This window comes from Opisthorchis viverrini (assembly GCF_000715545.1).
Source record: "Opisthorchis viverrini unplaced genomic scaffold opera_v5_24, whole genome shotgun sequence".
Classification (NCBI taxonomy): domain Eukaryota; kingdom Metazoa; phylum Platyhelminthes; class Trematoda; order Opisthorchiida; family Opisthorchiidae; genus Opisthorchis; species Opisthorchis viverrini.
The window spans coordinates 876,461-903,494 of record NW_008751680.1 but is presented as its reverse complement, the minus strand read 5'-3'; the positions used below and the strand labels follow the sequence as shown (position 1 = coordinate 903,494).

The 27,034-nt window shown below is 44.0% G+C and overlaps 2 protein-coding genes across 2 annotated transcripts in view; one reads left to right on the top strand and one right to left on the bottom strand.

Annotated features, from left to right (window-relative positions):
- The window catches only part of T265_02084 (hypothetical protein), a gene marked incomplete at both ends in the record, with an annotated part of 10,751 nt that extends 7,525 nt beyond the window's left edge, over nt 1-3,226 (top strand). The window contains one exon of the mRNA XM_009166243.1: nt 3,195-3,226. Within this exon, the coding sequence (XP_009164507.1) occupies nt 3,195-3,226 (32 nt within the window). The remainder of the gene's footprint in view (nt 1-3,194) is intronic.
- On the bottom strand, nt 2,428-24,760 carry T265_02082 (hypothetical protein; the record flags this gene model as incomplete). Its single annotated transcript, XM_009166241.1, has 16 exons — nt 2,428-3,273; nt 3,711-3,968; nt 5,327-5,495; nt 5,834-6,087; nt 6,770-6,877; nt 7,178-7,317; nt 8,377-8,679; nt 11,560-11,705; nt 13,441-13,806; nt 15,177-15,448; nt 17,550-17,776; nt 22,084-22,340; nt 22,645-22,823; nt 22,862-23,014; nt 23,977-24,099; nt 24,704-24,760. The coding sequence occupies 16 exons, from the start codon at nt 24,758-24,760 to the stop codon at nt 3,010-3,012; spliced, it is 3,276 nt and encodes a 1,091-aa protein (XP_009164505.1).
- Nucleotides 24,761-27,034: the final 2,274 nt, after the last annotated feature.

Genomic DNA, 27,034 nt, shown 5'->3' with positions numbered 1-27,034 from the left:
GACATTTGATATATCTTAGATATATCTTATATATATATATATATATATATATATATCTTAGACACTTGAATTCAGGAGAAACTTTGATGTAAACTTATCATTTGATAAACGTATAAAGATTGCAAAAAGGTCCAAGTTAAGCCCATGTCAAAATTCATCAACGGTGGGGTAGACTGCGCAGTAAATTAATAATTTCAAAGACGCTTAAGACGCTTATGCTGTCACACTCCCCTCTCTATTATGATTGCATTACAACATTGCTAATGAATTATCCGTACATAGCCATGTGCCTTTTTCACCAGATCGTGTAAGTACTCCCACACTACCAAGCTTTGTTGTGGGAGAAGTGTTCCAAGAACAGAAACCATTTTAAGTAGTAAACAGAAATGAACTGGGCCGCAACGATCGTCTGACAGGGAGTAGCTTATCGTACAATCCGTGTAAGAAGTATTGAAAAGAATTTTATCACGCTTTGATAAGTTTGTGTTTGGTACTAGGAACTGTTTTGCGAACTTACGGGTCGTGCAGTAATGTTATTTTAGCTTTCCATGCGTCCGGTTTTTTTCGCGTCCATTCGTTTCCCACTGGAAGCTTCGAAAGACAGACACATGGGCGCAAACAGAAGTTTCCAAGTATTGAGTGTACAAGTGGTACGATCGAATTTTTATCAATATAATTTGCTTCCCTATAGGATCGCGCCGCTAATTCTATTCAGAAGTCGCTGATGTTTTCAGACCGTTGCATATCTCCCCTGCTTTGCTGTTTTTGGATGAAATGAATATAGAAGCAATGAAAAAACGGCGCGCTATCTACCACGGTCCGGAAAGCTGACCGAGTTTCTACTAGGTATCGTAGTGGATTTTTCAACAGACCAAACTCATTACCAGACTTACGACAAGTAACAAATGAAATAACTTTTCCATTTGCCTGAAGCTGAGATTTCAGGTTCGTTGGAACTTGGCACTAAATAGCTAATTTTTATAAGCAACATCAAAGGACGAAGTACTTTGCTGGGTATTTTTAAAATGGAAATCCTAGCCGGAATCGGTAAGTTACAGTGCGTGTTTTGATAACTTATGTTCAAGCTATCATCCAATATAAGTGTTGATTAAACATGTTCTTTTCGTGGGCCGAAAGTGTTTTCAACCAGAAACAGGCGGTTGAATGTGAAACCAGCAACAGTGCTCGAGAGAAGCGCGCACCTCCGGTCATGGGATGAAGGTACAAGTAATGTTATTTCGAAAATTGACCATCACGATCAACCAGTTGGTGATCGGGTCTTTAGGGTTGACCGTCCTTCCTTGGAGAAAAACAGCATCACTGCTACCATAAATATGTACATGCTGGTCGTCTAAAATGCCTTACTACCTTTACACTTCTATCCATAAAGACAGTACGACTTAATCTGCAGACCACCTCGTAATCTTATTTCCCGCAGTACGGGAATCTGTCCTTCTTCAGGCTACTCCCCACGAACATTTCTGGTACGATTGAACCAGAAGGTATAGCCCACAGAACCATTGCATTACTGAAGCCCGACCGTCATTATCAGGTTATGGCCTTCAGTCGGAATAAAGGTAAAGAAGACGCACGTTATCCTCGCGCTGATAGCTTTAGTTGCTTTGTCGAAATACATGGTTTCCTATGGACCCTCCTTTCAATGGGCAATACTCCAAAGTTACGATCCACGAAATCGCAAGCAAGTACATTAGACTTCGCCAGAAGATTCAGTCCATAGAATGAACGTAATTCTCCAAACTAATGCATATTTTATTCACAATACCGCAAATTACTCATGGTTCTATAAGGCATTTACTGGTCATCGTAACTGAAGAACAAATACGTACATTCTCGAGTTGAATCCAACAAATCCCAGATGCTGTAACGCTGGTTTGCTGAATTACTCGACCTTCGGATTCGATGGCAGTTACCAGTCGTTCGTTGAAAAGTAGTCTGCGGTTATGAGCCATCTGACAAGAAAACAAAGTCAACATTCTCGAGCGCATTTATGGGCTCTCCTGGACCTCGTTTAAATTTTTGCCAGAGATTAAACAACACATTCCAAGAGATCGATAATTTACAGCTCCGCCATCAATTAGATGTAGCAAGCACCTAAAACTACCTCAAACAGAGATTTCCCACATGTTTCATTAGTAGCATGTGCAGCTACAATGTTATAAAATCAACACTGAGTTAATCGCAGCTAACACCTGTAAGTATGCGAGCTCCTTGATCGATTTGCCAGTCCGATCAGGTAGTTCCATGGCGGTCATTTTGTTGAAGAATAAAAAACTAAGATCGCACGAGCCTAAAGCCTATTTCTTAAGCCAACAGAGAAAGCGCTTGAAAATCACAGTAAAAAGTTGATATAATAGTGCTTCGTCCGCTGCTTTGGAATACCATAGTAAGGTTTTCCTACAGTGATAAAAACATGAGATCGAGATAGTTCGTACTCGCTCCTTCGGAAAAAAGAGTGATGAAGTCAGAACTGATGATAAACTCCGGAATTGGAAATCCAATACATTTTCACAGTTCATGTAACAAACCTTGTGGTTAGCAACTTCAAATTTTATGATTAGGAGGCCCAGCAAAAAGAAGACAATAATCAACTTCACAGCATATTTACCAGCGTTTCGAACAAAATAACGACATCAGTGCCTCTCAAATGCACCGAAGGAAGATACCAATCGCACTAATACATCACCTCGAACCCAAATGACATAAAAACAACCCCAGGTATATGTGTAAGCAAAACAGCCATGACCTAAAAAAACATGCGATTACCAAAAACCGTGATCATTACAGTGACCGGTGTGTAAGAAAACGTAAATAAACAAGAACACATTTCGAATATAACACAGCCAAAGAGAGGATTCAGGTAGCAAGAGTAACGGATCATACAAAGGTCGCCATGAGAACGACAGCTGGGATACTCAATAGAAGCACCTCTAAGTTTACACGAGTGATTATGAACGAAATCACAGAGAAGCTGGCCCCAGCGCCATTCAGTCAACGGCGCTTTTTGACCAGTTTCTCAAGTTGGCGTATTCGACCAGCCTGTAAAGCAGTGGATGAATCAGTAGCCGCTGAGTGGTTGGTGGATGACTTGGGCGCAGTAGACATTGACAACTTTGATTGATCACGAGTTGTTTCATCGGTCGTAGAAGCTTTGGTCTCTTTCTCACTTATCACAGCCGGAACAGAAGATTTGTTCGCATCGTATTGAATACGAAAAGCATCGAGAATAAGCTGCTGCTCCGCGGCTTTGATGCCCTGGAAAGCCAAACATAGAATGAAGGGAAAACGTTAGCGGTCATCCATCCAATCACAGCCAAATTATCAGAGCTGCAGAAAGATTTACAAATACGTTAAAAACATCGCAGAAACGCACATCACTCAGAAATCATGCCCGTGGTAAAAAGATCGAGTAGTCGCAGGGTCCACACTTGCCACATCTTCTAGAAGGGCTGAAAATCTGTATGAAACAGCAAAAAAAAATCCCCTAATAGTTCATGAACCATATGATGCGATCCGAGGACAAAGAACAAAAGCACATAAGCAGCGTCGGTGCAGTCCACCACGTGATTCAGAAAACCTGTCTCCCAGCACCCATATTGGAGTAGCGTAACTGGTATGTTGTTTTTACGTATACATCAAACGGTAAACACAACAATGCATGCAAAATTATGCTCAAAAAAGCAACGACTAACCTTCATTTCCAAAATCTTTTGTAAATCTGTGGGTGTTGCGTCCGGCAGAAGCTGCCTGTAGCTAGCCAGGAACGCCTCCGCGGCGTTCGCATCCACAGGGCCCATGACAAACCCGGAGGGGGTTGAGCTCGTGTCCGTTGCCGCCTGTGGGAGGCCAGTGGACCCAACCGGAAGCATAACTGCTTTTATAATGCGCTCTGCGCCACCCATGCCTTCATGCACGAGGTTGGTGAAGCTCCGCGGTGGTTGCTGTGCAAACTGGAAAACAAAGCGAACAAAATCATTAGAGCCACGACCAAGATATCAGAATATCATGAGAGATGCAAAGTAAGGAGCAAGATATTGAAGAGCAGAGAGCAAGTTTTTTGGCCTGGGGCCTCTAATATGCGTACGACATGGAGGAAAACTGTCGTCGCTTGACTCTAACTAGCCAGCAAAGCAACGACACCTCTCCCCACTAAGCTTGAAACAGAAAAGCAACATCTGAGTCAACTGCTGAGACGTTTGAGCATGTCCCTAAGTACATGAACGGACAGCCTTAATTAAATTTACCGCAAAAATCGATACTCTTTTACGAGTAAACAGTTGCGAAGAGGAAGAGTTAGGATCGGACGACCAAACGAGTTTGCCACATCAACCTTCCATGAAGTTTTCAACGACGCTTTCGTTTCTAGTACGAATATACAGAAGTTAGCGGCTTCATCATTACCCTGAGTGTGAAGCTTCGGTTTGTAGGCACTGACAATACACGAAGTATTATTATGAGAATGTTTGAAGCTCCTGGTTGAATGCAGCTATTTCGCGTGCAACCTGAATGAACGAAAAAGTAGTGCAGGCTTCTTTCTGAAGGGCTGAAAAACATGGATGCAACCGAAACGAGAAGTAACAATACACGGTAACAGAAAGAGGATGAAATCAATAAGGCACTTCTACCCAACCGCATTCCGATCGACATGTTGATGGGCAGATGGCTGCAGCTTAAATCCAACGAAGCGCACAGCATGCCGTTCCAAGAAAGCCGCGAATTAAGTCCACTCAGAGCGGCTGCGGAAGAAGTATATCTTCTCTGAGACTTTTGAAGAATAGCTGAACAAACGACTACAATTACTGCACCTTTATCAAATGACAACAAGACTGTAAAAGTTACGAATGTCGATGATAGCATACTCGAGTCCAAAAAAACACTCGTAAGGAAGCTTAAAACTATTCGTATAGGAAAACAATCTTGGTTGGGTCACGATGATATCACAGTCTCTTCAATTCAGAGAACCTACTGAATTGCTGAACGGGTTAGACGAGCAAAGACCAATCCGTAAACAGAAATGGAGAGAGTACGACAAGCGATTTCAGCGGGACATTCAACTAGTGGGCACTGAGGGAGTCGATTATAATAATAATTGACCGAACCGTGAGAAACTGAACACATACTGGTCAGAAAGTGCCTAACGAAGAAATATGAATAGCCTCGAAAAACAGCGAGGACATTCGTATCGATACACAGGGACAACTAATTTCTGGCTACGATAACCACGCCGTTTAAAATCAGTCTATCTCCAACTCATATAGAACTGCCGCAGTTGCTGGCAGGGCCTTGCCAGTGAAAAAAGATGACTCACTTTGGAACCGAGCACAGGCATTTGCAGTAGAGCTGATTTGAGGGACTGGGTATCTAACAACAGTTGCTCGGCACCGAAGGTGTTGAGTGGCTTGCAGCGGTACAGAGAGCCTATGAACCGAGTGATGAGGGAGCCAGCAAATTTGATGCAGATTTGAGTGAAGGTAGCCCTTGGAGGGAGTGAATAAAGCCAAAAAATAAGAATTTAGACCAAAAGCTCACTAGGAGAACATGAATGACCCAAAAGTATATCCTAGACAAAACGCTCGACGAATATGATGCGAAAAAATGCAGGTCATTTAGGTTGACAGCATCTCGTTCCATTGACTGGGAATATCTGCGGTGCTAGTGGCTGATTATGGCATGTTTCACCGTATCACTCATCCCCTCACTTAGTGCCCAATAAACTAAAACTAATTTCGAAGATAAATAAAAGAGCTGTCGCCGGAAGAAATACTGTGGGAAGAGGTGCGCGGTATGAGGGGCGAGATAACAAGCACGGACGTACCGAACGCTGTACAGAGTATCACGAATCAGTGGCACTTGAGTACGCAAGTGCTTGATTATTTCTGTCACATACACGCTTTGGTCACCGACTTGAGTAAGATTGTTCCAAGGTAAACGGGCCATTGCAGCAAGCTGGGGCTCCGCGGCGGATTCTAGATCAGATACCAAGCGATGTACACAGACGGAACGACAAGCCGCAAATCCATCCATCTCTTGTGAAAACGATATCTTCGAGGCCCAGGACGGCGGTCTTATCTAAGTGGAAACAATCAGCCAATATGGATGCAGTCAGTAGGATTATTGCTGCACGGATGGATATCGGTGGCCAAGTGATAATGTACATCGGTTATGTTTATCCTAGGAAATTAACCAAAGTACGGAACCTTTCCAGTGTACGTGCGCGCTGATGTTCACCAAACGATCCACAATGCGACCGCATTCGGCCGCATCCATGCGCTCAAATACCTCAGTTCAACTGTCGTGTGACCATATAATCTGTTGCACACAGGAGCACCTAAGGATTGAACATAACATTAAAAGAGGCCTATAGCAGCTTAGAAGAAGACCAACCACTTCGTTGATCAAAGATGAACCACCCGTAATGAGAGCACCATGCAATCATACCTTGCATCCAAAAGACAGCAGCTTGCGTGACGGGTGCCAATCATACCGAATTCAGGTTTGTCAAGACGTATTTTTGTGTCTGCACCAAAACCCAATGTCTCAAATTTATATCCATCAGGACAAAATTATCTCACAGTACGTTTCACCAATATATTATTGTTCCTGTAAACAGCGTAGAGCAGACCAGTAGAGCAACCGCAAACGGCAGTCGTTCAGACGAAAAGGTATCGTGAGTTGACCGAATTAAGCTAGAACACGACAGTGGAAGTTAACTTCACACAATCGGATTAGAAGAAATGAGGTTTTAACTTACCTCCACCTTAAGACGCGCTTCCAGCTCCTCCACTGTCTTCAGACAGAACGCCGCAGTTACAAGGATAATGCTGACCTTGTGAATATCATCCTTGCTCAACCTTGGGAGCTAAATTTAAAACAGAACAATAGACGGAACCGTCATAAGCCTGGGTTGACCGTAGGATACATTCATAAATGAACGCATTCAAAGCAAGCAAGCCTAGTAAGCTGAGAGGAGTGCGGACAAAAAGAACGTGAGTTTATGGGAACTCCAACGTATAATGTGTTGAAAAGTGCGGGGCAAAAACGATACCTTACAACAGATAATTATAGTGATGATAATAGCAGCAATAATAGCAACCATATCAGCCGGGACTAGGAGTCTGCTTAGAAAAATCAATCTAGAGGCAAGTCACTTTGCACAAACCTGCTGATCGTCCCGAAGGAGACTGGAAAACAATTGACTGAGTGAAACATTGCTTTGATCGCCGTTTATCAAACTAGCACGCCCAATCGGTCGTAATCCATCAGTCTGAGTATTGCTCGTTGTCTGGCCCCGACCTATACCTGTAATATGAAGTTCAGATTGATATTAGATTACAAGGCAGAGGTATTTTCCACAAATAATTAATACAAATTTGGACTGCAACTGGTGAAAATGAAGGATGACACGCTGAAAGTTCACAATATCGACATATCTGCTTTCCTTAAGAACCAAGATCTTTTGGGAAAAGGCACTGCATTATACCGAACTACCTAATGTGAACGACACAACAACCCATCCGAGAAGTAAACACTTCAACAAGATGATAAATCGTTCGCCTCGTGAGAGGGGGAGAAAATATAATGGACTCGTCCAAATGAAAACCAAAAATTCTGCATTTTGCACGAATGTCATGCGTATTGGCGGATCAGAAAGATCGGTATTTCGCCTGAATAGGGTACTCGATTCTGATAGCGTAATCATGTTGACAGCCAGTCGAGGAATGATGACGTGAACTCTCCGTCCACCGTTAATCCCATCGGGGCAACCAGGAAAGTTCGGTAGCCTCAGTCCAACAAAACGACCACCCGACCGTCGCGTCATGTAGTGATCCAACATCTGATGACAGACAATATTTTGTCCAATCAGGGCACCTATGCCACCATCAGTGGGTTCGACCCTGACAAACCGTGCACTTTAGCGACTGCGGAATCAACATGAGTACAAAAACGCAAGTGTTTTCTGACTGGCTAGATGTTAGCTTATGGAGCGGCATACTTGGAGATATTGTCAAATTACAGGAATCAGGATGTTCCGTGAGTCGTTGACGGCTATGTGATGGGTCCATGTGCATCTAACCTCAGGCATTCGGCTCAAAAAGTATCCCAAATACTTACAAAGTGACCTGTTTGAGAACTGTAAACCTCGACAACTCCAAGGGAGGACGTGTTCGGACAGAAGTGAAAGGCAGTAGGATATCGCTCGAAAACTCGGTTGTTTGGATTGGTTCCCTAAATCCGTAATAGCTAATACCAACAGATGAATTTGAACCAAAACAATCCTGAAGGTCACCCATTCATAGTACCCTACTTCAATTATTCGACCAGAAACGACTAAACAAGACAAATCTTGCGCAAACTAACCCAAAGCAGATAGTCCGCTTAATCCGAAAGCAGCCATTTTCGCAGTCATTTCAGACGCTCCGCTCGTTGCTGTTGTGGGCGTTCCGATGGAAATTCCGGGAATTTGTGCTAACAGTACCCATAACGTGTATTCTGAAAGATACTGCCTGAGAAGCCGTACCAAGCCGAGAAGACCTTGGCCACGATTCAGCTGAAGTGTCTGTTTTATGATTTGTTTGTAAAGCAGAAACAGATCCGTAGCGGAGTACAGCGTGTTCTCTCCAGAATCACCGGTACTCACTGGCATTGCCGTCGTTACTTGATCTGGAAAGAGCATGACAATTAATATGAAGATATTATATATATATATATATGCTAATGGAATAAAAAAAATAAAATATGAGAACCGAAAAAATGGACTACCAGTAGCCTAGTTTCGCAGGAACCCGGGAACGCTAGGGTTTTTCAACGCGAAAACTGTCTACTTCAAACAAAACAGATCTGGAGAATTCAAGAATGTTACCGAAAGTTGTTCCAATAAACCCCAAAAGTAGCAAACCTGACGTTGAGGGGAACCGGAACCCATTTGTCCTCCTAGACTTCATTGCTCGGTAATGGTAGATCTTTCCTACGGTCAACCACGGTAAAACTATCTGTTCTCTTGCTGGTTCTCCACGATCCAACTTTCTCTACCTTCCACCCAGTAGGTGTGGCCGTCACAGATCATAAGCACGAATATAAATTTGGTCTCATGGTGGCAATGTTTATCTAATAACCATACATTTAATAAAGACGGATGAAGTAAGTCTGCAAATTAATAAAATAACTGCTCATCTATAAAGCCATTTTGATGAATAGCAGCATTGCCAGTGTTGGGTTTGAACTATGGACCTTCCAGTCGGTAATTTCAAGCCTTAACCACTGAGCTATCTCTAGCGTGTAAATCACAATTCATCCATAAATTTGATCAGTAACACAGTCTGCGTCTGCCATTAACTATGTGGGTCACTGGCAATCAGCTGAAATTGTATACAAAACCTATTAGGACGACACTGAAGGAATACACTGTTACGGGATTCCAACAATTTACCAATCACAGATCTTTATAGATGCAATTCAGTGTTGCTGAAACTATCCAAAGTGATGCCCTTGGAAGGTGCAACAATCAAGATGAGACAATCAGGTAGGTGACTTTTCACGCGTGAATTTCGATCTCGTGGGAGGATTCCACCAAGAACAACGCCTGTCTAGTACGTTTTCTGATTTCTGTCGGTGTGTATTCCAAGGTAGGTACAATCAAATACAAGATTCGTATCAATACTGACAACCGGCGTAAAACGTGAGCCAACGCCACTGATTTATCCTTGCTCCAAACACCCGAATTTCAGTGGCAGAAATATTACGAGTGAATTTGGAACAACTATTGAAAAGAAAGGATCTTATGGTTCTCATTAATGTAGAAAAACAACACAAAACTATACAATAACGTAATCAAAGTGAGTCCTGTTTTGGATTCCACCATGAGGTGAATTACCATCACCTGATGCGTCCAATCATTATAGCCAGTATCGGAACAGGATGCGACCAAGAGGAGCCAGTCTACGTTGGAAAGGCTAAAAGCTGTACCATCTCCATGGGTAATCACCTTACGAGTTCCCAGAATAATCTGAACTCGTCAACTTCTGTTTACGAGTGGAACACTTCATTCGGCGACCAGCCACCAATCAGAAATATGATTATGATATATGCACCTACAACCACGTCATCCGGTCCGGTTTTGGCTGGCCCTTCGAGTGACAGTTTCTTTGATGGAACTTCTTCCTTTCAAAGCAGATTGCTTAGGGTCTGTGGGTGCCTATCGATGCCCCGACTTTTTATCACAAACTGGCTTCACTTCCAGGATGAACGACCCGCTGAAGTTTCGGAGCCTTCTATTTACCAAAAAACTACAAATGAGACGATCAGAAATGAGAAAGCCCCAAAGCCACACGGGTTTGTGGTCTGAGAAGTCATCATGCGGGTAGCCATTGAACCGCAATATGTAACGTCAACGGTGTGTTAAAAAGACGATGACACTGAAGCAGATGAAGATAACCAACATCGCTAATCAGTCAATGGTGGCAAGACGATGTGCTCAACTACAACCGCCAGGTACTAGGTTCGAATCTCCGTAAGGAGCTTAAGCTTTCACAAATGACAAAGTGTGTAGATACGGTCCACACAACCTTTTATAGGCCAGAATCCTGCTTGCTGTCTTCGGGTCCCGTCTTCACGCGCCTTTCCCAGACGACGTAAAATAAGTAACCCAAGCAGTCCGGTTAAGACAGTGGACGAGCCAATTCCTCTGTCAGATTTTTTTCAGAGACGATCGAGCTGTGCTATCATTGGCTGCTTCGCAAAGCCCGAGATCTTTTTGGACCGGAATAGTTTAAGCACATTCCCGGATTTTTTGATCGCTCCACCTTCTCGGCTTTCTGGACCTACCAAACTACCCTCTTCGTGCATATGCTCATTTCCACGTGAAGTCCGACAGTTCGCCGAGCTGTGTCGTACCAGAAGTACGAGTCCGAATTTCGAACCATTTTAAAGTGTTGCACGAGATGCAGTGTTTAGACCAAGTTGGATGCACCGTTTCACAAGCGGACCACTCTGCATGTTACAGGGTTGCGGGTAGCATCTTCGGATAAGAACCAACATCAGGAGACCTACAGACTGAAAGGATTGTGGAGCTGCAAAAATCGCCACAACGCAGTAGGGTCCAGTTAGTTCAATATGGACAGACATTCTTCCCTATATAATGCTCACAATCGGCTTCCTGAGGGGCACACTTGGATGAATTTGCAAAGACAGAGTCAGATCTAGGCGCCCGCGAGAAATTTTTACATACAGTGCCTCTATCCTAGCCTGTCGAAGTTTATTCACTTCGCATCCCTGACCAACAGCAACCTCGTCTGATAAGAGTTCAGAAAATGACATGGCCCAAGTAATCTCCTCAAATGAACTGAATCAAAACCTTGTTTCTTCTGGTTGGATTAATCCGCTTCTACTATAGTTTGCTGCCACTTTTCTCTTTACATACAGGAAAACAGGAGGCCGAAAAAGACTTCTACTCATCACTGTTCGAAACACAGTGAGGACAACAGCCCTGGAAAAGCCACTGCTGGTCACCATGCACTAAGATCAATATATAAAAATGACGCTTACCACTGTTCTTGAGAACGTCGGTTAACTCGTGGCCCGAGAGACTTGATTTGTTGACTGTGAAATCCCCGATAAGGCGATTGTGTAGCTGATCATGCAAAGCTTTCTCGACATGATTCAAATAGAGATCAAAGTGTGCATCGAAACAACTAAAATCGAAAAGTAATAAAGATCGGCCATAAAACTTCAGTTACTTTCCTCAGTTCAACACCAAAATGCTCCATTTTGGGAGAATCAACTTGGAAAAAACTAAACCCACAAGAAACGATAGAAACGACATTATTCGGATGGTTTTTCCTTGCAGTATCAGTGGAAACTATATATGTATATATACATATATATATGTATATATAGCGACATGATTCAAATAGAGATCAAAGTGTGCATCGAAACAACTAAAATCGAAAAGTAATAAAGATCGGCCATAAAACTTCAGTTACTTTCCTCAGTTCAACACCAAAATGCTCCATTTTGGGAGAATCAACTTGGAAAAAACTAAACCCACAAGAAACGATAGAAACGACATTATTCGGATGGTTTTTCCTTGCAGTATCAGTGGAAACTATATATGTATATATACATATATATATAATGTATATATAGACAATATTGTAAGCAGACATTATAAAACGACGCAGTTGCCGAGTTACCACGTTTGACCAACTTTAAAGAATGTGACGGAAAATTACCAGAACCTTTCGATGACTCATAAATAAAAACGCAAAGGGAATAACAGGAACGTTCTTCGAAGGCTTCGCTGCCTCGGGGTATGAGAACAAGTTAGAATAATTACTACTGAGTTATAGGGTGCCTTATTTTATCCATTAAAATTTCGACAGCTGACACTACCGACAAACCACATAGTTCTACATCGGTCTGATGCTGGTTAGACGACACCTGATCACAGCAAGAGACGGAAAGGACGAAAAACACCATCCTTGTAATCGATTAATCCGAATAGGGAAATACAGAGGGATAAGGCGACACTTACAAAAATATATTTGCAATACATCTGTATCAAAACAAGCAACGCACGATCAGAACTGTGAAGTCTGCAAAAAACTCCCACAAATTGCGCGTCTGATTTACACTACTTAAAACAGCCCAGTAGCAAACAAATAAGGCGAATTCTGAAAACTGCGTCCCTCCTGTGGCAAGTTAAACTAGCCAATTTTGAAGGTCAAAAACGCGACAAAGGTTAGCTTCATTCAGTGAAATATGACATGTTCTTTGGGTGCTTTATTTGGAGGAAAAGTGGACGGAAACAAGTGAGACAGACGTGAAACGATGAGCAACCGTCACGTCAGAGATTTGTTGTCACAATGGCAAAATTCAACTTGTGAACCCACAGCATCTGACTGCCACCTGATGAAACGACATGATCTGTCAGGAGGATTACGGTCATAACCATAGATGAACTAGCGGCAAACTGACAAGGCCGAGGCGCCTGATTACTATAAGGGAATCCAAAGTGTATAAGTATGAATGTCGCGTCCTGCATTAGCAGGATAGTTTGCTACTGGTATTTACGCAACAACACAGTGGACCTCATCGCAGTTACCGGACCGTAGTGAGAACTCCATGGGCCTTTTGAAAACTCCTGAAATGACTTTCGATTGATGTTATGATCTGATCTCCTACAAAGCAGTAGCAGTCAGAAGTTATGATAACAACCCATATTGAACCGCCGGAGGAAAAGGAATAAATATTACATAAAAGTGTGCTACGCTATCACTAAACATCGACTTCTTCCCAAAATAACCCATGATCCTTGTGCCCAGTATGTTTTTATCACTTGTAAGTAAAAGTTTAAAAATAACACTTGAAAAAAATCAGGAAGGAAGGGAGGAAACACAATCATGCATAGCATTAAGTTATACGTACCCAGAGATAAGCCCATCGAAAGCTTGCTTTTTCCAGTCTGCGTCACCGGCTTCCTTATCCGTCATGGCAGACAAGCCCTGTTTGTCGCTCTCTTTTTGTGAAACTGGAGTCGTAGCTACCACCTCCTCGTCATCGTCAAAAGGATTAAGCGATTTCTGGCGTTTCGTGTTCGATGATTCGGCACCTGTCCGCTGTTGACAGCATTCCGACGGCGTAAAATCTGGATAGATCTTATTCAAACTGGATTCAAAGGCCAATGTTCTCTGCAGTCCAAAGATGAGTAGGTTGTGTGTTAATTCAGCTTGTCGACGCTTCATCACAATTTCCAAGTCCGTCCGTGTGATTCTGCAGAACTCGACAATTAGCCTACAACGTCAGGGTGGAATAGATGGTTGGCACAGTATAAAAGTTATGATTCTGAATTTTACCCGGTAACGGCTCATCGCATCTGGTTGTCTGAACAGCGAATACCTACGGTGTCTACTTCGCTAGCTTGTTTCAGCTTACCGGTAATTTGAAGGCAAATGTCGGGATCCAGAATAAAGCCCTGACCACCGGTCTTTTATTCTTTTAGTATTATCGTGGAGCAGAATGTGTTAAGGGAACTACAAGGCATTTGAGTGAAAGGATCTGAAAACATCAGCCAAAGTAGCTCAGGACAGGAAGTATGAGAACCGTCTAAACTGCCATCATCGCTCAATGAGTGAGCTGAATCCTCCAAAAAGATTTTAATGCTGCTTTCAGGGCCACCTAAAATGTTCGGAACATCCAGTAGCATTGTAGAGTGAAACACACATTCACAATCGGAAGTCGGGCCCGCCTAACAGTACGAATACAGACATGCAAGGAACTAGTCAGTGCCCCCACGCTGAAGAACCACACATCACCGTTTCGGACTGACGATGCCGATAAGAGTGGTGCTCAACCCTCTGCAACCCGACCGATCCAGAACGACCGCCGCGCTGAATAAGGACACTCATGTTCTCGACACACACTCATTTGACATCAATCTGGTTTTGACAGGAAACTCACCTGGAACGCAACTGAATCTCCCTTTTATGATGTTCGTAAGCAACTGAATGTGCTTCACCGAACTGTTTCGTGTCTTACTTGGTACGATATTCGAGATATCGCGATACATCGTGAAGTTGACGGAAACTCGAGCACTATGCCTAACTGATGAGCCCCAGGAATGGCAAAACCGATCAGGGGCTGTCCAAGAGTTTTCAGCAACCTTGTGAGTAGTTTCCTTGACGAAAATATACTTTGATTTCTCGAGTATCGTAGTAAATGAAACAGGAGCGGCCTGGTGCAGCACATTCAGTTGCTTCAGCACGTCATAAACGAGAGATTCAGCTGGGTTCTAGGTGGGGCTCCCATCAAAACCAAAAGATATGCAAATGAGCCTATTTGCCGAAATGTGCTCAAGTGGAGTGCAAGTAGAACATAGGTCGACGGAAACTCGGGGACTGCTGAGCCCCAAGAAGGGCGAAACCGTCGTGCACTGCCGAAGTTTTCAGCAACCTTATGAGTAGACTATCACATCTGGACATTCATGATCCATTAAACCCCGAGCATTTTTGGTCTGCTTTATTATAAGTTTAATGGCTTCAGCTGCTACGTACAAGCATAGGAGACCTTGGATGTTCCATATATTTACAAGTCAGAATGTTCTTACGGGAGCCGAAAAACAGGTCCGTGCGAGAAAACAGAGCACAAGAGAGACCAATACTCACTCTTCTGTCACGTGCCAATGGGAGGGGAATATTGCCTGGAATTTACGTTCCATCGGAGGCAGATTGGATCGAAGCCACGCATAGCGGTGATCGATCTTATCAATCCACGCAGCGGTTTGGCTAGGATCGAAGAGTTCCCGATATTCACCCAGCTGCCGCGAGATAAACCAAGTAAGTAGGTTGGACTTTACAGACAGCTTTTCGGGCATCAACTCAACGAGCTGACATGACATTTGTATAAGCGCTGCGTTATCCAACACATTCCGACTGCCCTGAAAGAAGGATGAGAATGGAGAGGCATCTGTGTTCGTTAAGTGAGTCTTGAAAGGGAATGGAATTACGATGCGAGTTGCAGTAATATGGTGATACATGTTGCTCCGAAGCAGAATCATTCAAACTTCATTATTCACAGCGTTATATTCTAAGGCTTCACTTCTAACGTACCTCTGCCCAAATAAAACTTATTCTTCTATAAAAACGAGTGAAATTTGAAGGTAAACAGAATAAGCGGTATTCATCCCGGACGAACAAAGTGACGTGTGGTAGTGGTTGTCGTCTTCAGATCGAGCTTTTGTGAGCATACAAGGACTGGATGCTGCAACAACCACAAGAGAGCGAGATAAAACTCTTCTCAAGCACTTCTAGTGCTCCTTCCCATACCTTCTTAAGCTAAAACATCTCAAAAGTGTAAACTGGCATCAAGGAGCGACATTACCCCCGTTTATGATCACCGCATGGGGGTTCGTAGCAGGCCGCTTGGTGAAAAGTAAAACTCATTCACATACGGAATGATAACATGCTACAATGCACTGCAAGTCCGTAGTCGGGCAGACTCCACCAGACTTGCCTCTCGTTTGACAGCTGTTGCGTAACTTAGGCTAACGTATATGGACGCAGGCAACATATAATCAATAGCGAAGACGCTTTCAAGACGCCTCCGCGATCGGTGACGGAACTGTTGCAATACACCTAGCAAACTTGGCGAACAAACCTAGTTAACTAACGTGTCCATACTGCATTCGCTTCGCGACATTTTCGAGTATCCATGGTATTCAGTGTGAAATACCAGTGAGGCAGTAATATAAAAAATAATCGTTCAGCTGTAACGCCGCTTCGGCGCCTGGCTGCTGCGCCACCTGAAAGAATCACGGCGGCTGAGATACTGCCATGTTGCTCAAGCCTACACAGCAGCAGTCAAGATGCTGGGGTTGGGTTCGAACGACGGTCAGTAAGTTGACGCCCTACCCAATGAGGTAGCTTGAGGCAATGAAGGTCAAACGAACGCAACGTCGGTGTTTCTCTACTTGGCACAAAAGTAGACCAATTCAGCCGTAGCGTGGTAGACCTAAGGTAGTTTCCAAAGGGACTGACGAAAGGTCAACAGGAACTACCGTTGACCATTAACAGACGAGCCTACCTGTAACAGGTATCCTTTCAAACGAGTCAAATATGCCTGGTTTCATCGAGCTCAGGTGGTGTTTGAATGGTTTTGAGGGTATCCGATATTTGAATTAGTTAGTGTGTGCTCAGTCTGACATGATCAGCAAAAATGAAGCTTCTTGGTCCGGAGATTTAACCACTCAGGTTAAAAAATACCAAATCGTCCAGATGCCTTATCCTTTCGGTGAAAACCTATCACCACCAGAAGAAAGATCGGCGGCTAGGGTACTCTCGATCAACCTCGGAACCTAGTCACTTGGCCTGACGAAGCTTTTGCGTCAAAAGCGAAACGTTGCCCAGCAATAAATCTACCGATTGTCACCAAACTTTTTCGAAAACGATAGTTTAAAAGTAGTTTAAAAGTAGTTTCAAAAGTGTCGAATCACCTCGCCAAAGGCAGCATGTTTTGTAAACTATAGTAAGAAAGTCGTTTCAGAGAGGCTTGGTAAACAATTAGTGGATATTTATGATTTACCAAACCTTCCTGAAACGATGACTACCAAATCGGTCCCAAACATTTTCCAATTGATAGAGTAAGAACACATTTCTGAACCATATTTGAGCATATAAAGATGTCAAAAGCACCATTTTGTTGTAAAAAAGTGAAAGCTCTGTATTTGGAGGATGTTGAAAAGCATGGGCGCAAAAAATTCGAAGCCTATTCATAAAGGGGACCTGCGACTAATTGCTAACCATGTTGTGCAGTTGTGCTGCAGAGGAATGCAACATCGGAAACCAGCAATTCACTTGGAGCTCGTCTAAACCTCCGTTAACATCATATACTGCTGCATTAGGTGGAGAAAATGGCAAGTGTCAACTCAACTTTATTCAATCAGTTCACCCACCCAGTTGATTAAACACGGTAGTCGAGCTCTAGAGAAAGCTAAATATACAAAAATCGGGGTGCATATTCACATGGGAAAACCAACTCACAGCAAGCAACGCTCTCAACTCGCGTGAAAGTCTTTCGGCAAGGACTGAATGTATTGTATCTAGTTCACTAGCAAGGCTGCTGATTGAAGGGATAGACTGATAGGCCGCCAGCATTGGTTGCACAAGACGTTGCGCTTGGGAAAGTAAGTCGGAAACCTCGGAAACGAAAGACAAGCAGAATTTCGCTGCTTGTTTTGAGTCTCGTGGATTCTTCTCTGATTCCAAAGCTTGGAGGGAATGTGGAAGTGGTTTTTTAATCATGGAATAAATATGAATCCAATTTTTTTAAATTTTTCTTGATAAGATACCACCTATACGGTTGAAGAAAACTATTCTACAGCCAATGACCTGCTACGATCCCGAGTTTCCAATAACTTGGTGTTCGGGTACAAAATGAGATTGACAGAGGCTCCAGGACTTGGCCCAACCGAATGAGTCCCAAAAAGGGCAAATTTGGTAGGGACGTCGAATAGCACCTATTAATACTAGAAAAATACTCTAACGTTTTGATTATCGTTCCCAACCAAGCATGAGGCGATCTTTGCCAGGCACGCTCGACTGAAGGATACTATAAACAAGTGATCAGGGTGGGTCCACCTTTAAAACCATTTTGATTTGTAAATTGCCTTCACTGCTCGAACCGTACGGCTATTTTGGGCAGGAATATTTAGACAAACTGGTGGTCCACAAATTTGGGAGGTGGAAAGTGTGATAAGAACAAACTGAAAACCGTGAATACAGTGGACATTCTCAGAGGTCGTCAGCACATCCTTGCAATCATTTGAGCTGGGCATATAGCAGTGGGGAATGAGCTAGAAATGACTCAGAGGTTGGTCGTCCGTGGTTCGAACATACTGCTGGTTTTTGACTTGAGTCGCTTCGCAGTACCTCAGCTCTCGCGTGTCGCTCACGATTGATGGCCCCTAAAGAATACACGAGTTCCGGGTGTTGAGTTGACATCCGAATGAACGCTGGTATGATAGTACGGTAGCGAAGCATCGGTGTTGAACACTGATGTCATGCTGTCGATGATGATAATGATGGTGATGATTCTGGTATAATAGCAAATAGACAACTCTTCGGAAGAGGATGTCTTATCAGAATGAGTAATCAATTTACTTCCCCCCATCCTGCAAAAACTACCACCGAAATTAGCAAAAGATTAGCAAAGATTGGCAAAAGATCCTCTGACCCAACCTCGATTCGTCAATCCAATCGAAATCACAAAGAGCACTATTTCGTTACGTGGTCTTGCTGCCAACCCTAGGTCAACTAACAGGTTTAAGTAAAACTCTCCCTCGATGTGTGACTGCCATGTAATGACTAATACGAATGTGAATACTGAGTAACGTTCACACTGAATCGAAACAACTGAAGTTCACAATCACGTTTATATGGTTATTAGGAACTCGTCGACTTTAACTGGCGATCACTCACTTCAAGCAAAAGGTTTGTATCAGAGGGTACAAAAAACATACGAATTTGGGGAGTACGTAATTGAGTAAGTAGCTTGTCATCCTTTCGAAAGGCAAGCCGCAGTGCAAAGTAAATTTTTATGCTACTCATACTACAAAAATCCAACATACTTGATTTTCAGGTCGAATTGGGGTACAACCAATGAAGTTCGCCATTAAAGTGGCACGGAAACCGAATAGTCTCGGAATCAGTGTCTGTTATTACAACGTACAAGATCGAGGTGGAAACTATACTTTCCATACAGCGTTTTGGAGAGTTAATTACACATTTTACATAGTAGACGCCTCCACAGCCAATTCGGTCACTTTCGTGAACTGTTACGATAGAAAAGACTGCAGCAGAAAGGCTGAAAACCGTGTCAGACAACCTTATCCATCATCCCCAGCGCCCGGAATATATGAGAAATCGTTCGTTCGTTCGTTCAGTTATAGCACCCTTGCGGTGCCTAACTGCCATGCCAACAGAAGGAAGCACGAGGTCTGGGATACAGCCGGATTTTCTCAAGCCTAGACATGGGAAGTCGAGAGGCATAGGTCGGGTCCGAATCACGGACTTTCCGGTCAGTAAAAGCGCACTCTAACCACTGAGTCTTCACACCCGATATGAGAAATATCTATATACAAATACAGTTACATAACTCCTCGTTATTTTTTCAGTAGGTTTGTCCCGCAAAAAGCCACTCTTCTGAGAAGCTCATGGAGGCATGCATCATCAACCACGACTTATCGTCCAATCCCCCAGAATAGGCTTCCGAAAGTGACCAAAATGTCCGCCTTTTCGAGACATCCTCTTCTCGAGAGGATTACTATAAATTCAAATAGCGACCAAAATAATATCCACGTATCAAATGTTTACTGTCCTAAAAGGTTTCGATTCTCCCCGCACCCAACTAAGCTTGCATGCATCCTTTACTAAGTCGCCTTGATCCAAACTCTTAATCCAACCGATTTTTTAGCCATAATGACAATAATATTTGGCTAAGATGCTGAATCCGTAGCATGATAACTATCAAGTCCCTCATGATGATCGATAGTGAGTGAGATAAGCAACTGGACCAATCAGCAGGAGCCAGACCAAAACATCAACCGTTCATAAGAAAAAGGTGTTCTAATGAACAACCAACCCGAGCTGGATGGATTTTCTTTCCAAAGGTCGATTTTAGGTAAAACCCACGGACAACAGGGTACAGTAATAAACCTCGCGAATTCGATCCACTGATGAGGTCGGATCAAAAATCAAACCCCAGGATGATTAGATGACATCAAGCGGAAATGAAATCCAAGGGGATGAGGTTAAAAATAGATTCGTTCCATTAATTTAGTAATCTGATCACATTTACTCGCAAATTCATGAGGTAAAACAAATAAAGGGTGGTAGTAAGAAAATTTTTTGATATACATGAACGAAATGTTCCTCTCTAAATGAATATTTAGCGTTGCGGGACTCCTTCTGGTGCTCAAAAAGGTGCTCCTAACTCTAAATTAGGTTTCAACGATAAGCTCAAGCACAAGCCACGTCAGTTCTCAGTCAGCCAGTTTTGCAGTTCACAAACCGTGCATTGAAATGCAGCTACTACAGGCTAATTGTGACGAGATCCAGTGTTCACTGAGTTGTGTGAGCGACTTCGGGCAGACGGTTTCAAAAGCTCTGATCATGGCCTCTTTCGCCTTTCTCCGGTCACCATTAAAAGTAAAATTGGTCTCGTCGAGTTCTGGGAGGTTACTAGCCAACATAACTCGATATGGTTGAGCTACAGAGATGATTTGCACGTCGTGAACTAAATGCCTTGTATCAAGGGTTCGTTCCAGAGGGTAAGCGAATAAATATACGCACCCGCACCATGCTGTGATCGAAGTCCAGAAATGTACTCCAAAATAAACGGCAATTTTCCATCGAAGCTCTCCACCGGTAATTGATTGCCAAGTGGTCCAGCCAAGTCCATGACTGGTTTGTAGTTGGTGGCCTCCAAGTCACACGGTGAGCGCTTGTGCTAAAAAGCAGTGCTGGCTAAAGACGAATGATGTTCAGCACATAAAAGGAGAAATCGTTCTCATTATCTATGCGGTAAGCGTCAACCCCGAATCGGACACCGAGATGAACTTACGCGGCCTACCTGCGCATTCGTACCATCTGTCAGGACCACGGCACCTGTCCTTCGCGCTGACTGGAGTAACCTTGAAAAATATCAAGAGAACCTATCTTTCTCAGCCTCAGAGCTACCGTCCGTCGTCTGAAATAGCGGTCACCGCTTACCAAGTCGTGATGCAGTGGTCTTGACTGAACCGATCAATCTAACAGTGCGAAGATGAGTGCTTACTGGAATCCATTCCAGTAAAGCGCGTTTGGCGTTGGAACTAAGCACAACTAAGCATCCACTCAACCTTGCACTGACGATGTCACCTCGATTGGTGATGAAACGTCTGCAATCCAATTGCCAAGCTCGGCGAACAGACCAACAACCAAACTAAGCACAACTCTCACGTCATTGCTACCGTGAGCCACTGTATCAGGATCACAAGACTCATGAAGAGTTAACTCTGGGCTCAGTCCGAGCGGTTTGAGATGGATGCCCAAACTAGGGTCTTGCATGCGTCTTTCATAGAAAAAATACACATCGATCAAAAGTGAAAATAGTTCTTGATCAAGACCTACTTGTTGCCCAATTTGAAAACAGAGTGCGGACATTGAAAGCAGCAATATGAAACATATCCTTCGAATTTAGTAAGGGTGTCTTTTTATTCAGTTTACTGGACAGAAGCTTAGATACGGAGCAACGGTTAGGTAACTGGCAGCTAAATGATTGAGGAGGACTTGGTTGAGAGATGTGTGGGGAGCAGTCAGTGAACGAAGACCATTAGGGCGAATGGGGTGCACCGGTTGCCCGGGCAGAAGAGGGGAGTGCGGTTATATTGTGTTTGGCCAATAGGTGCTGTCACAGAATAGATATCACATGAGGGAATTGAAGTGTTTGTGGTGTACTCAGTGCCAAACACCGAATGGTATACAAAACCGAAGGGGATCATTCGTTTCAACCAGTTAGGCACAGCAGAATACTTACTACTGTCGCTGTCAGCAAACGGATTAGCTGCGACCTTAGGAATCTTTTCGGGGGTGTGGAATGCAGTTTCGGTGACGTGTTTAATCTGCAGTAACTCGTTCAAACGATCCAACGCATTGACTATGAGGATTAAATTGTTCAGAGTTGTTATCGAAACCGTTAGGTTGCGTTTGGCCTGGTCCAATTGTTGTATATCCTTGGTTATATCGTGCACCATCTGCTCTGACCGTGTGGCCCGATCTTGCACATCATGTATTCTAAAAACAGACAATAAAGAGTAAATAATAGTCAGGAGGGTAAGAGTAGTTATTGCGAGTGGTAAGTGGCTTATGTTATCGTCCATGAAGGTACAACCGTCTAAAAGCAAGATTTTACATGGTTCAGTGTTCAGGTGTCTGTCTTTTATCTACTAAATTACGAGATTAGAAAATGAACCCGGTGACTGCATCTTAACATTTTACCGGTCTGCCCTGAAAAGGCCAACTATCTTGCAAAGGATCGCTTGACCCATATCATTGTAATTTCATATGGGAAGAATAGAAAATATGCCTCGTGACCAACCTGGTAAACAAAGTCTTCATCATTTGCATTGCTTCTTGAACAACTTCTTGGCCTTCTTCTTCGATCTGCCATTGACTGTGGATAATACCTCGAGTTTCGGATTCCAATTCATCCAGTTTACGTTCTGTGTCGGCGATGACATCATCAATGTTCGCCAAGGACTGCTCAGTGGGAAACATCTGCAAATTTCATTGCTACTTAACTGCAGTAGTCTTACCTCGTTGATATAAGCCACCACATCAAAAGAAGGACTGTCCAGACTGTCGGTCTTCAGATTCAAAGAAGCCAGGACTTCTTCCACTTCTGGTTGGAAATACGTCGGATGGTCCGTTTTATTTGATTTCATCTTTGTGACCCCCTCCATGAAGCTCTGCAAATCGTAAATTTTAGCAGCTAGCACCGGATAGATACGGCATTACTACAAAAGGATAAGAAAATGTTATCCTGGTTTCAGTCTTTATAAGAATACTTCTTTGGGAAAGTCAACTACTGAATCCAGGAACAGTGTAGCCTTGCTGAGGATAGTAGTAAATATACATCAGACTCTTGATCGTGAGTGCAATTCTCAGGTTTGAAAAACAAAGATAAGGTTACGGTGTGACAAAACGTCTAGCGTCTGGTTTACAAAGCCGGTAATAAGCGGGGTAGTCTATTAGAGGGATGGTTTGCAATCATCAAAAATTGCATAGAAAGCTCCAGTATGCCACAGAGTACAGCGTAAGCGGTACCAAAAGCTCGTTGTAGGGAACGGCCTAGTGAAACTCCCGAAAACTATTGGTCTTGCCTGGGTTGCCGGCACCACGACTGGACTACCGTTAAACAGAAGAACCGACAAAGGACGTAACCAGGTGACTGAGTAGTTATCCCCTTAATGTTTTAATGTACAGAAAAGGGGTCAAAGGTCGCTGTCAGTGGTGCCACCTGTTATTCGTGTTGAGAAGTGATGTACGGTCACTAAGGAATCCCTCGTACCATCAATGAACCAAAGAAACAGGAGCGGCGTCTGACAGAGGGTTCACCACTGAAGGTTTTCAGTGGTGGTTAGGTCTGGTTGCAGAAAAGCGCGGTCAAGGAGGGAGTGGATGGTTTTCCTTCGCTTTATATCGTCAGTGAACAGTTGGTTGGAGAACGAATAAGGCCGTTTGTAAAACCTAGTTACACGTTTATACGGTGTGTCAAGGGGTGTTATTGGGAGTCTTCTAAGACTCAGTGATACGGTTTCTGAGGCTCTTGATGTTCATGCACTAACATTTCGGACACGATTTCGCCTACTGCAGTTCAGCTATAACACCCTTTTCGGTGCCTAGCTGCGATGCCACCCGAAGGAAGCACGAGGGCTGCGATACTGCCAGATTTCTCTAGCCTAGACAGGAGAAGTCGAGATGCAGAGATCGGGTTCGAACCACGGATCTTCCGGTCAGTAAATTCGCGCTCTAACCACTTGAGCCATCCCAACTCAGCCATATACAACCATAAATCGAACAAATACAAATGATTTCACGCAACATCAGTCGTTGTGTGGTGTTATCAGGCGGATCGCCTCACTTGCTGCATAAGCAGGGCAGGAATCGGTACAGTCCTAAGTCACCGAGAGGAAGGATCCTTGTTTGACTGGATAGCCGTTGACAGATCTGTGCGGATCATCTGAAAACGTCCGTGAAGGGTCCTCACAAGAGGAAAGTTGATCGTTGTGTGGTTATCGTGTCTACTTGCGCCCCAACCCGATGTAGCGCTGGCAACATTGAAGAAATTAGCAGAGCATCAGCGCTGAACACTGATGCAATGCTGTCGATAAGGGTGACCATTAAAGACAAGTTTTATGACGCCCTGAATGGGCCGTAAGACAAAGCTGGGAGAACAGATATCGTTGTGGTTCGCGGAGATTTGAATGCACAAGATAACAGGGAGACAAGATAGCATCTGAGACTCGGTCATGTGGTCGATCTGGACCAGACTTCATATAAAATGAATTGTCCAGTTGTAGCACCCTTTCGGTAATGAGTGCCTCGCCACCCATTGAAGGACTCCGTAGGCTTGAAATCAGCTATAAACCATGTACCAATGGTACATTGGTTCGAGCAGCTACAGTTTCGATCGCCGGAAAGTGGAAGAGCATGGGAGATACAGCCAAGCATTGGAAGCGACGGCATTTTCAGTCAGTTTGTGAACTGGTAGCTGCGCATTGAAGGAGACAGCTTTGATACACGACTGCCACTGAATGCGCGATTAGGCCGTTTCTACCAGCGTCACTGTCCAGACGTCCCCATCCAGGGAAGCGGCAGTGGTCAACCAACTGTTTACTGGTTACTGTTTTCATACTTAGTTGCCAGGTTATATTGGCCATCTCTTGGTCACTTCCAATAAGCAAAAAGGCTCTGCGGGGCACACGATCCTCTAGCACGCGCAGCACGTGTCCTACCGAGTGTAACTTATGAAACCGAAAATCTCCTTCTTCCTAAAAGCCATCTGGCGTACCTTAGCACTACGTATCCCACCTCCCCACTAGAGCCGGTCAAAGCCTCGGAGGCACCGATCGTCAAATACCGACAAATTTCGCTATCCTTTGAGCACTTGCACTTTGCAAGTGCGAAGTGCGTGCCAAACCGTGAGACAGAGCTATTTGGACTAGTCAAGATTGTTTGCATGATGACGGCGTCGTCTGCGTACCCGAGCATTTCGATTCCACAGGCCTTACAGGCTGGTGGCGAGTCTTCGATAATCACAGCAGTGACAAAATTGAAGGTAAAAGATGAGAGAGGACAGTCTTGAATGACACCACTTGATGTAGAGAACTCAGGCGATAACCTCCCGTAGACCTTCACACGGGAGTTGGCGTACAGTGCCTTAAGGAGAGTCTGCTCCACAGACACTGTCATAGTGCCTGACGGTTCACAGAGTCGAAGGCAGCTTTCAAATCAACCATTGTTGGTTGCTGCAAGACGTGTCGCTGTTCCAGAACCCGTCGGAGAGTGCAAAATTGATCGACGTACCAGCTTGGTTTTCACAGATTCGCCTCTCCATGTGTTTAGTCAACCTTCAAAGCATAAGGCCAGAGAGCAGCACCTTCAATACCATAGCTACCAGGATGACGCCAGTGTTTTTCGCTCAGTGTCCACGTAGAAGATAGGAATAAATGCAGTCTTCTGCAGGCACTCTCTCTTTACTCTGTATCACACCAACGAGCTTTTTTTAGGTTGGTCACCAAGGATTCTCCACCTTTTTGAAGGCTGATTGCAGACCGTCTGGTCCTAATGTCTCCTAGCGTTTCAGTACCGATATTTCCCACTTCAATTCTTCTTCCATGGGCGATTAAGGTTTACACTCCATTCGTCCGTATGCACCAACTCTGAAGACTGTCTTACAGGAGGCCAGCTAAACTTTTCTCCAAAAAGTTCGATCCATCTTTCTAGTCGACGTGTTTGCGAATGAATTACTGAGCCACCTTTTTCACTTACCGTTTCATTGACCACTGCTTTCCTAGGACCAGTCAATCGTATCAGTCGATAAAGGGCACGGCCATTTCCGGTAGCAAAAGTCTTCTCCATCTCCCAAGCTCCCGATGTCTCACTCTTTCCTGAGATGCTCCACTATTTGGCATTTGAGTGCGCTGCCATACTCGTTGCCTGCTGGTATGGCTTTCCTGGCATCAATAACGACTAGAGACCTTGACTATATCCCGTGATCTTGTGGCCGAATCCGAGAGGCCGAACGGACAGCAATGAACGCCATCATAACTCCTTCCACATTGTGCCACGCTCCATACACGTGCTCACTGCCAGGACGGTATTGGTTCACTGAAGAGTTGATGAGTTAATTTAGATAGATACTGTTGAGCTATTGCAGCTCCTCAAAGATGGTGGATTGGTATACTTCTTACTGGCTTGCAATGACTTGATAGGAAAACGAATTGCCAGGCGTCCACGCACCATGGCGCGATCGGTATCAAGTTGTGTGCCCCAGAAGTTACGGCAGTCTTGAATTGTGGCTCCTCACCGGTGGCTGATGGGCACGTAGTTCAACCGGGTCAACGGTCAATTTTCAGTTGGTAGCCTCCAGGTTACGCGGTGTGAACGCTTGTGCCGAAACTTTCTACTGGTCAGAAAAAGTTCACGATCAGCACACAACTAGAGGAACATCGACTCAAAATCGACCGCCCGAATGTGATTTAAAGGAGTCCAGACGACATTACCCGCAAGGGTTACAATGGCAGTGCTCCGAAGTCGAAGAATGAGCCCGAATAACTCCCAATAGACGGCATCCTTCTCAGCGTCAGAACTGCAGTCCGTTGGGACATTATCCCACATTACAAACAGCCACCATTTTTATGTCGAGTTATTGAGCTTGAGCCGGATAACCGGTGTCATATATATTCTTTGTGCTCACATTACCG